The sequence below is a fragment of the Sinocyclocheilus rhinocerous genome, unplaced genomic scaffold (genome assembly GCF_001515625.1).
Source record: "Sinocyclocheilus rhinocerous isolate Xijiao unplaced genomic scaffold, SAMN03320098_v1.1 scaffold1930, whole genome shotgun sequence".
NCBI lineage: Eukaryota > Metazoa > Chordata > Actinopteri > Cypriniformes > Cyprinidae > Sinocyclocheilus > Sinocyclocheilus rhinocerous.
The window spans coordinates 395,511-407,365 of NW_015661869.1; the positions used below are offsets into that span (position 1 = coordinate 395,511).

Consider the following 11,855-nt stretch of genomic DNA (forward strand, 5'->3'; position numbering starts at 1 on the left):
ATATATATATATATATATATATATACACACACACACACACACACACATACTGTACATGTGTGTGTGTGTAATTATGTGTATTTAAAAAATAAATTGTTAAAAAGTATAAATTACTTTTTTTAAACCTTTTTAAGAGTATTAACAGAATAAAGCAATTTTCTTAAAGGACTAGAAATACTACAAATTTTAAAAGGAAGTAATTTTTTACTATTATAAAACTAGGCTACAATTTATATTGAAATTAATATTTTGTAATGTTTTGATGATAGTTGTGGATGAGTTGTAGTGATGGCTGTATTTTGGTGGTAACTATTCAAACTAATGTAACAACTAACTTAGTGAGTCAGTGTGATGACGTTACAATGTATCATGTGACAGACGCAGGTCACCTGATGGATCAGATGGGGTTTCCTCACTGGATTCTTTGGTCTCCGTGACGACAGCATCTGCATCTGCAGCAACTTCTGGGTTTTCTTCTGATTTTGGTTCAGGGTCTGGTTCTGTTTTCTCCTCTGGTTTGGGTTCGGGTTCTGGCTCTGGTTTTTCCTCTGGTTTGGGCTCAGGTTCTGGTTTTTCCTCTGGTTTGGGTTCAGGTTCTGGTTTTTCCTCTGGTTTGGGTTCTGGTTCTGGTTTTTCCTCTGGTTTGGGTTCTGGCTCTGGTTCTTCCTCTGGTTTGGGTTCTGGTTCTGGTTTTTCCTCTGGTTTGGGTTCTGGCTCTGGTTCTTCCTCTGGTTTGGGTTCTGGCTCTGGTTTTTCCTCTGGTTTGGGCTCTGGTTCTGGTTTTTCCTCTGGTTTGGGCTCAGGTTCAGGTTCTGGCGCTGGAGTCTGTTCTGCCGGAGGTGCAGCGTCGCCCTCTGCTGGAGTCACTGCAGCTTCAGCCTCTGATGATGCTGGAGCTTCTTCTGCGGCCTTCAGTTCTTATTATATGAGAGTCATAGACAGATAGACAAGCATAAATTATCATCCATTTCACTTCAATAAATATGACAAATCAGTACAGTAATGGTATCAGATACAATTACCATGATACTTTAATATGTTTGGTACCAAATTCATATATAATTTATAAGTCACTTTTTTTTATATAGTGCTTTATATAACTCAGATTTTTTTAAAGCAGTCAAATTGTTAATGGAGTAAAATGCATCAATTATGAAACCAATTCAACAAATTTGAAAGTCTTTAGTTTTAGGTGTAGTTCTACAGAAAACAATAGTGTTGTTATTTAGCTCAATTAAAATAAAAAAATAAAAAAATAATAATAATAATGACAAAAGCACATAAAAGTTCTAAAAATAAAAATGGCAATATCAGATAAAATTATTAAAAACTAAAACTGAAAAGTGCACATATAAAATTAAAACTAATTTAAAATATAAAAAAAAAAAAAAAATAATAATAATAAAAAATACGAAGATATAAAAAAAATACTAAAACTGACAAAAAACAAACAAAAAATTACTAACATTAAATTTAAAACAAATTAAAATATTTAGATTCATAAAATATTTATTATATATATATATATATATTAAATTAATATATATTTTTTTATTATTATTAAAAGTTATGTTCTCACCCACTCACATGAGTCCATTCAAATTGATAATTAGTTTATATTTATTAGTAGAGTCAGGTATTTCATAGAGTACTATGATGGATTTGTTAGAAAACACAGCATGTCAGTGTTTCTGTAAGTGTGTGTTATTTACCTGCGGCAGGTGTCTGGGCTCCGTCAGTGAGAGGTAACTCATATTCACACACGTATGTTAAACTCTGAAGACGACAATACAGTGAGATCTGTGTGAGACCTGCTTTTTCATCTTTTAGCATTTATAAAAGCTGAAGATTACATTTGTTAAGCAAGAGACAATGCAGAGACAGACAGAGTGATCAGGAGCCTGACAATAAGCACAGGACAACTGTGTTCATTTTTCAGTAACGACTGAATGATTGTACACTATCACACTTTTTACATGGCTACTTAACAAATAAGTTCATCCATGTTCATATTAGATTTGAATTATTACAAGAGATATAAAAACCAGCACAGTTATGAAGGAAATCAAGTTAAAGGTATCTCAGTTAAGAGTCAATTATGCAGTTTAGAGGTTGTTATCAGTATTATTTTAATATCATTGAGGTACAATTAATATAGTTTATTATTATTGCTTTTTTATTTTCTTTTTTGATAAAGTTTAAGTAATTTGTGTTCCCTTTCAGTCGGTCACTCTCGACGTCACGTCGGATGACCGACGAAATTGGGATCTCGCTTAGAGAGACCAATCCACTTCGAGTGTAAACTAAACGAGCCAATGCACATTGGCATGCGATTATTGCATCCAGCTGCTGCTGATATTTTATAATTTTATAATTATGATTTTTATTTTTACATAATTTATTCATTTTTAGTTTTAGTTGTTTTAATATTTTATAAAGTTAAACTAAAAGAAAATTTGAAATGCTGCAACTATTTAAAATAAAATAAGTTTTTAACTATAATAACCCTGGTTGTCATCAGTGTTATTTTAGTATCATAAGATTTTATTATAGTTCTTATTACTTTAAATTAGTTTTTATTTTTATATTTTAGTTTTAGTATTTTTTTGTATGTTTTTATCATTGGTATTAATTATTTTTAAATGTCTACATAATTTTTTATACATTTCCATTTCCATTTTAGTTATTTTTAACTTAAAATAAATATAAATGAGAAATGTTGCCTTGGCAACTAGCTGACATAAAATACTTTTAAGTTTTTCATATTTTATTTTATTTCAGCTAATGTTTATTTAAAAGTTTATTTTAATTTTAGCTAACTATAATAACTGTGGCTATTTTGGTATCCTTGAGATCTTCTTATACTATTATTTTGAATTCGTTTTTATTTCATATTTTCTGTTCTCACTTTAAATTTTATTACATTTTTAGTAATTTTGTAGTGTGTTTTATTAGTTTTTATTTTCTTTAAATGTCTATATAGTTTTTATTCATTTTATTTAGTTTTTTATTATTTTAGTACATCAAGTTAAACTACATGAAATAAGAAATGTTGCCTTGGCATCAAGCTAAAATAAAATAAGTTTTCTGTATTTTGTTTCAGTTGACTTTTATGGTTTTAGTTTTAGTTAACTATAATAATCCTGGTTGTTACATCTATTACTATCTGTGCATTTAACTCTACCTCAGTCTTCGGTGGCTTTGAAGTCTTCACAGGATTGAAAAGTGCATCTGAGAAATCTAGCAGAAACACAATCATCGAGAGGTTATTTGATGTTGCGTTCAATGAAAGCATGTTACAGTAGGTTTATAGGTCAGTACCGGCGAATGCAGCGGGGATGTAGTCCTTCACCTCGATGTGAACGAACAGAGATGGCAGTGTGAGCGGCATGTTGCCCTCGCTGCGCAGACAGATGTGCTGGAAACCTGCAAACCATCACAGCATTTGACAAACCTGTTTTGTTCTACCAAAAAATCCTCATGTGTGACCCTGGACCACAAAACCCGTCATAAGGGTCCATTTTTTTTTTAATTAAAGGGATAGTTCACCCAAAAATGAAAAGTCTGTCATTGATTACTCACCCTCATGTCGTTCCAAACCCGTAAGACCTTCGTTCATCTTCTGAACACAAATTAAGATATTTTTGATGCATTCTGAGAGCTCTCTGACCCTCCCATAGACAGCAATGTAATTAACACGATCAATGTACAGAAACGTAGCAAGGACATTGGTAAAATATTGACGAATTGTTGAATAAAGTGGGTTTTTTTTTCTTTTGTGCACAAAAAGTATTCTCGTAGCTTCGTAAAATTACGGTTGAGCCCCTGATGTCACATGGATTATTTTACCCATCTCCTTGCTACGTTTCTGTACATTGATCGTGGTAATTACATTGCTGTCTATGGGAGGGTCAGAGAGCTCTCAGAATGCATCAAAGTGCTGGTCTCACCTGTCTGCAGAGCGTCCAGAGGGATGATTCGGTGACCCAAGAACTTGCCGCCCTCCTCCTGAACCACGAGTCTGAGGTAAGCCATCTCCGGCAGCAAGATCTGCTCAACATCACACAGACGTCAGCCTCGGAGCAGCTCAAACACACCTGAGTCATGAATGATACGAGAGCCGTGGGATCTGACCTTCTCGAAGACGAAAGGCTCCTCGTTCCACTCGGGGTTGATGGCGTTGGCCGTCGTGCTCATTTTGGTGCGGTATTTGCGTTTGGGGTCTTTGGGCAAACCGATGAGCTCGACCTCCACTCCGGTTTTCACGTGCTTATCCGACAGGAACTGACCGGAGTAAATCTGAACACAGGATACAGTTCACACTCACATTTACATTTACAAGTCAAGAAAGAGGAGAGCAAAATTCACTGATAGCAAAAAGACTGCACATAATGAATTGGAAATGTATGTTCTTAATATGTGTATAAATTATTAAGATAAATTAAACTATATATATATATTGTATTGCTGCTTTATTACGATTGTTAAATAAAAAAGCTAATATTTATGAAAATAAATTAAATTCCATTACTTTTATTTTAAATTATTATTTATATTATTTTTTTTCTTTTTAATTTTACATTTTTGTGTACCTTTTATTACAACTTTAATATTTCACTGTAAAACAAAAAATCAAGTATTGAAGAAAATAATAATAATAATCATCATTTTATTTTACATTGCATATTGTAAAACTACAATACTTCTAATTTCAAACATTAAACCACCAAACTTTTATTTTGACAAAAAAATTAAATAAATGCAGGGAACCATTAAAGCTTACTAACAAATTATAAAGCTAATAAAATAATATATATATATATATATTAGTGCTTTCAAACAATTAATCGCGATTAATCGCATCCAAAATAAAAAAATTTGTTCACATAGTATATGTGTATGTACTGTGTATATTTATTATGTATATATAAATATACACCCATGCATGTATATATTTAAGGAAAATTTGTGGGAGTTATTTTAAATATATATATATTTTTTTTATGAATTATTGTTATTCTACATTTTTATGATTTAAATAAATATTAGCTATATTAAAGTTACATATGAGTAAATATTACTTTTCATCAACTCAAGAACCCCAGTTTTGGGAAACCCTGTGCTAATGTAATGACATTCTTGCCCATTTTTACAAGAACAAACGTGACCCTGGAGCACAAAACCAGTCATAAGCGTCCATTTTTCGAAATTGAGATTTATACATAACCTAAAAGCTGAATAAATAAGCTTTCCATTGATGTATGGTTTGTTAGGATAGGACAATATTTGAAAATCTGGAATCTGAGGGTGCAAAAAAATCAAAATATTGAGAAAATCATCTTTAAAGTTGTTCAAATGAAGTTCTTAGCAATGCATATTACTAATCAAAAATTAAGTTTTTATATATTTACGGTAGGAAATTTACAAAATATCTTCATGGAACATGATCTTTACTTAATATCCTAATGATTTTTGACATAAAAGAAAAATGTATAATTTTGACCCATACAATGTATTGTTGGCTATTGCTACAAATATACCCCAGCGACTTAAGACTGCTTTTGTGCTCCAGGGTCATATAAACTGCCAATGTTGGCTGTGATTTGACTCGTCTCACCCATAGTCTGGTAGTTGAGCGCCACAAACTGGCAGCCGGCGGTCCAGAAGGGCTGCGGACTGTAGTTTGAAGAGTCCACACGGGTTCCTTTAGGGTAGATACGACTCATCTGCCTCTTATTATATCTACAGTCATCAGTTTAGGAAAGCACTGACATCCAAACACCAGAAAACACTGAGTCTGAATCTAACTGAGAGGACATGTCAGAAGTAAAGGATACTCGACCCAGTCCACAGCGTTCTTAGCGATCAGACTCTCTCCTTTGGTTTCCACGAAGGAAGAGATGACAAAACTCTTGTTTTTTTCTAAATTTGGACAGAATCAGATGGTGAAAACAAGTCAGTATGAAACACTTTTTTACAAGTTTAGAGATTTGTCAGCATCGTACAAGCATCATGGGACAGAAGGCAAAAACAACAGATCCAGTCCCACGATGCTGCACATTTTCATGTCTTATAATAAAAGCAAAAAAATAAATAAATAAATAATAATAATAATAATAATAATAATTTTATTTTACTTTAAAATTACAATATCAATAGATGTGGCTGTCTTAATGTATTTATTTTAATCATTAAACCATCAAACTTTCATTTAGATTTTATTCTTTCTGGGTGAATTATTATTATTAAATAACAATATAAAAAATAAATACAAACAATCGCAATATTACACTGTATTATAAAAATGAGCATTTAAGAAAAATAATATAATAATTATTATTTACATTACTTAATTTGGACAGAATCAGATGGTGAAAACAAGTCAGTATGAAACACTTTTTTACAAGTTTAGAGATTTGTCAGCATCGTACAAGCATCATGGGACAGAAGGCAAAAACAACAGATCCAGTCCTACTATGCAGCACATTTTCATCTCTTATAATAAAAGTAAAATTTTATATATATATATATATACTAAATAAATATTATTAATAATAGTAAATTAAATATTAATAATAATAAATATTATTATTGTAATTATTCACTATAAAAATATAAAAAATAAATACAAACAATCGCAATATTACACTGTATTATAAAAATGAGCATTTAAGAAAAATAATATAATAATTATTATTTACATTACTTGAAAAAAATGCTTTTTTATTTAATTTCTTCATTTTCAAACATTGAACCATCAAACTTTTATTTTGACTGAAATCTGCAGCCCTTAAAGCCTGAACTAATTCTTGAACGCTTGAACTGGTAAATGTAAAAATCAATAAAGTCATATAAAAATATAAATAAAAATCCAATGTTGTATGTTAGCATCAATTAATGCACTGTCAGCTAACATGAACAATGAAGAATCATATTTTTAACTAACATCAACAAATATTCATAAAATATATTGCTAATTGTAGTTCATGTTAGCTAATGTAATTACAAATGTAAACAACGAAATTATTGGAAAGTGTTACTAGGGTAAAATTTAAATAATTCCACTACATTTTTTTGGTTTATACATTTGATTTTGCATATTTATAGCTCATAGGGGAATCATTTGCCCCCCAAAAAGGTAATTATATTTATTGTGTAATATGGTCTAAGAGAAGGTTTCAGAGATTCATGTATTATGTATTCATCGCACACATATGAGCGTGAACTCACTGGCTGCGTTCTCAAAAGAGATGAATTTGTTGGGCTGTACGTAATTGACCAGAGCGGACATCTCCTCGTATGCTGTCACTTCCTGTCCAGCGGTTCCCTGAGAGGAAATGACAAATAATGCAGATGCATTAGATGTTGATTAAAAAAAGAGAAGTCATTGTACATGTAGCAAACAATTACTTATAAAAAGCAAATTGGAGTGTCTTTACTACATTAGTTTCACTGCAGCATAAACTACTCTTCAAAAACAGGTTGTTTTTTTTTGAAAGAAATTAATAATTTTATTCAGCAAGGATGCATTAAAATGATCAAAAAGTGGCAGTATAATGTATTATATTATACAAGATTATATTGTACTATATATTGTACAGTATTATACCATATCATAATTTGCATAATAAAAGACGAAATAATTGCTGTTCTTTTAAATTTTCAATTAATCAGAGAATCTTGAAAAATAAAATGTATCAATGTAAAATGTTTTCAATTAATGATAATAATCAGAAATGTTTCTTGAGCAGCAAATCAGAATATTAGAATGATTTCTGAAGATCATGTGACACTGAAGACTGGAGTAATGATGCTGAAAATACAACTTTGATCACAGAAATAAATTACAGTTTAACAGATATTACAATACAAAATGGTTATTTTAAACTGTAATAATATTTCACAATTTTTACTGTTTTTATTTTGGTCAAATATATGCAGCCTTGGTGACTTCTTTAGGTTTTAAAATGTGCATTTCTTCAATCTTACAATTATGTTCCTCAAAAGAGGCCAGAAGTTACGAGTATACAGCATCTACTTCACCTCATCAGAGTTCTTCATCTTCTCTTCGTCCTGTTCATCGTGGTCATCATGCTCTTCACGCTCATCTGGAGCGGTTAGACACAAAATACTGTTATTTTTTTTTTGGTGGCCCGTCGAAGCATCTTCACAAACACAGCAAGCACTAAAAGTATTTGGACGCTTCATAGAAACAGTCAGGGTGCGAACTAGGGGGGAGCTAGGGGGAGCTCGGCTCCCCTTAATAAGACATGGGCTCCCCTGAAAAAACAAGTGGGCTCCCCCAAAGTCCACGGTATAGTTCGAACACTGGAAACAGTCCACTGACACGGCAAACTAGTTTGAGGACTGGTTAATGGATGAACTGACCGGTTGCATGCGGCGGGTCGCTGGCCTCTGGGTTATCGGGAGCGGGTTGGTTTGGATCGGCCGGCTGGTTGGACTCAGAGTCGTCCGCAGATGCGTTTGCTTGCTCTGGACCAGACGCTTTCTTGGCCTGTTCTGGTTTGCTGGCAGGTGCGCTGCTTTTCTTATTCTTGATCAGTATTTTACCCATCAGCTCAGACGGGCTCGGCACCGGATGACCCGGCTTCAGCTGAAAAACAAACCACAGAAGATTAGATGAGATGTTAAACAGAATCACTACTAACAGCGTGCAATATTAAAGCTAAGCCCCGTGAAGCCATGGTTTACAGTGAATTTATAACAGCCTGGGGGGCGTTGTTAGGTACGACGCGAAGCGGAGTGACTAAAACCCCTTTAGCTGTTATAAATTCACTGTAAACCACGGCTTCACAGGGCTTATTGCTTTTATAAAACGGTTATTCCATATACGTAGTAAGGTTTCAGAGCAAATAAAGTGTAATGATATAAAAACAGTATTCTTCCACCAAACAATGTAGCTCCTCAGAATCAGTTGTTGTTGTAACAAAGTGGTTGCCGAGCAACACACAAACGTAAACAAAGGTGTATGTTACTTTGTAGAGTAATTAACAACAGCTTTGAACGCGGCTCAACCAATCAGAATCAAGGACCGGAACTCTCCGTTTTATAATAGTTTATTGGTAACACCAATGGTAAGTCCCATTAGTTAATGTTCGCTAATGCATTCAAATTAACTTACAGTATTTATTAATCTTTGTTAACGTTAATTAATAAAAGCACAACCATTCATTGTTAGCTCAGGTCTGTTGAAAATTAACGAAGATTAATGAATGCTTTATAAGCATCATCCATTGACAGTTCATGTTAACTAATATAGTTAACTAATGTTAACAAATTGAACCTCACTGTAAAGTGTTACTGGTTTATTTTGCTTTATTTTATGTAACTGGTCACCTTTTATTGTATTTTATATTTTATTTTATTATCGTATTTGATTTAATTGATCATTTTTGTTCACATTTTCTTCTCCACTAGTCCATTTTAAATGCGTTATAAATGTTTTTTATTATTAGTTCATACTAACTAATGTCGTTAACTAATGGATCTTTAAATGTATCTTTAAATACATTTTAGTTTTAGTTAATGCAACTGATCACCGTTTAAGTATTTTTTATTGTTAGTTAATATAGTTAACTGATCTAATGTTAACAAACAGAACCTTAATGTAAATTGTCGATAAAAGTTTGAGCAACTGTTTCCCCTTTATTTTATTTATCATTTTTAATCACATTTTTGGCTCCACTTGTCAATACTTTAGAATTTTTTAAATTTTTTATATTTGTAGTTCATGCTAACTATTATAGTTAGCAAATAGAACCTTCATGAAAAGTAACTGGCCATCATTTTTTATTTTAAATCACATTTTTATCTTCACTACTCAATTTCAAATAGTCCTGTGGTGTGACAAATTAAATTTTTAATGATTCAATATTTTTCAAATGTTCTGTGTTGTCTCTCAATTAATTCAGGCTCATATAACAGAATCGGCAAAATGCTTTTTAAAATAGTATTCGGTGGAATATAACGTCAACATTCTAAATGTATTTCAACTCTCTGTATATTTGCTGAATGACGTTAAAATAATACTTGTGCCAGTGTAGATATACTGTATATTTCACAAGTGTTTGAATCCAACAAAACCGTCCCCACATCTGAACTCACGGGATATTTGTCCAGTACGTCAACGAGCAGAGCGTCTCCGAAGATCGTCCTGCAGTAGTAGGCCATCTTCTCCTGCTGCTTCACTCTGAAACATACACGTGATCTCATTTATATCATATCAGAAATATCACAGCATCAAATCTGCAGCACGGGGAGCAAAAAGTGTCTTACGTATCGACGTGGTTCTCAAACGAAAGGACAACAGGATACTTGGACGTTTTGAAGGCACTCTCAGCAATCGCTTCAATCACATCCTAAAGTCATAATCATGAAGTAAGAACATTTTAATGAAATTTCCTTCCTCATCCTTGTGAAAAAGAAGTGTGCTAAATCATATTTAATGTGCACTTGGAGTGTACTTCAAATCTTAAAAGTATATTTAAAAAAACATTGTAGATGAAATAAAAGGCCAGTTAAGTGACTACAAAAGAGACACAACTTAAGTATACTTTTAAAAACCACACTTAAAATGATTTGTAATATGTCAAATAATTTTTTTTTATTTTAAAGTACATTTTAAATCATTATGTTATTTAATGCTTTTGATTTTAATGTTTTAATAAATGTTCAAATGAAAAATAGCTAAGATAAATAAGTGCTTTGAAGTATTTTTCACTGTTAGTTGATGTTAACTAATATAGTTAACTAATGTTAACAAATGGAAGCCTACTGTAAAGTGTTACCGGTTTATGTTAGTTCATGTAACTGGTAACCATTTTATTTTATTTCATTTTAATCAAAAATTTTAACTACTTTTTATTGCAACTAACATGTAAATTAAACGCCCGAAAACACTGCACTCATTGTGCACTTAAGTATATTCCTTTAAAGTATGTTATTTCCATAATAAATACTCTTTTTAAAAGTATGCTAAAGGGCGCTACATTTACCCTTATGACTGGTTTTGTGGTGCCGGGTCACATATGTTTTGATTCAGTAAATCAAAGCGATTAATAATCTGCTGTAAAGCTGAAGTTGACCTGTCTTGATTTCTGTCAAATGTAGCTTGGCTGAGTATAATGAGCCTCCACTGCGCATCCCATAATCACAGCGAGACTAAGCGAGAGAGCTCTGATTGGAGGAACTGACCTTGAAGAGGATCTCGGTTGTCATGGTGAAGCCGTGGGTGATGATTGGCTCTTCATCCGGAGGTTTGCCCTTCCAGCAGTCGAGCTCCAGACAGCGGCACCCGGCGAGGAGACACTGGCGGTACATCTCCGGAGACGAGATGCCCGTCAGCTGCCCCGCTGCACACAACACATGCTTTACTGTGTTTTATCCATTCATTTACCCAAAAAAACTAAACTAACGGTACCTGTGGAAGAAGTGTTAAAGCCAGGGCCAGAGGTACACTGCTGTTCAAAAGATTTTTTATGTTTTTTAAAGAAGCTTTTTTTTTTTTAACTATTTGATCAAAAACTGCAATTTTGTGAAATATTATTGCAATTTAAAATAACGGTTTTCTATTTTAATATACTTTTAATATTAATATATAATTTATTCCTTTGACCAAAGCTGTATTTTCAGCATCATTATTCCAGTCTTCAGTGTCACATGATCTTCAGAAATCATTCTAATATTCTGATTTATTATCAGTGCTGAAACTGTTGTGCTGCTTAATAGTTTTTTTGGGACCTGTGATACTTTTTCAGGATTCTTTGATAAATAAAAAGTTAAAAAGAACAGTGTTTATTCAAAATATAAATTTTGTGTTACAATATACACTACTA

General features: G+C 32.4%; 1 protein-coding gene across 1 annotated transcript in view; it reads right to left on the reverse strand.

The window, feature by feature from the left end:
- Nucleotides 1-11,855, reverse strand: part of LOC107726572 (1-phosphatidylinositol 4,5-bisphosphate phosphodiesterase beta-2-like) — a gene marked incomplete at its 5' end in the record, with an annotated part of 35,274 nt that overhangs the window by 11,035 nt on the left and 12,384 nt on the right. The window contains 14 exon segments of the mRNA XM_016536201.1: nt 390-917; nt 1,713-1,776; nt 3,185-3,240; nt 3,322-3,426; nt 3,951-4,050; nt 4,135-4,319; nt 5,618-5,742; nt 5,838-5,922; nt 7,231-7,327; nt 8,044-8,108; nt 8,389-8,614; nt 10,126-10,210; nt 10,297-10,379; nt 11,215-11,372. Coding sequence (XP_016391687.1) covers nt 390-917; nt 1,713-1,776; nt 3,185-3,240; nt 3,322-3,426; nt 3,951-4,050; nt 4,135-4,319; nt 5,618-5,742; nt 5,838-5,922; nt 7,231-7,327; nt 8,044-8,108; nt 8,389-8,614; nt 10,126-10,210; nt 10,297-10,379; nt 11,215-11,372 — 1,962 coding nt within the window.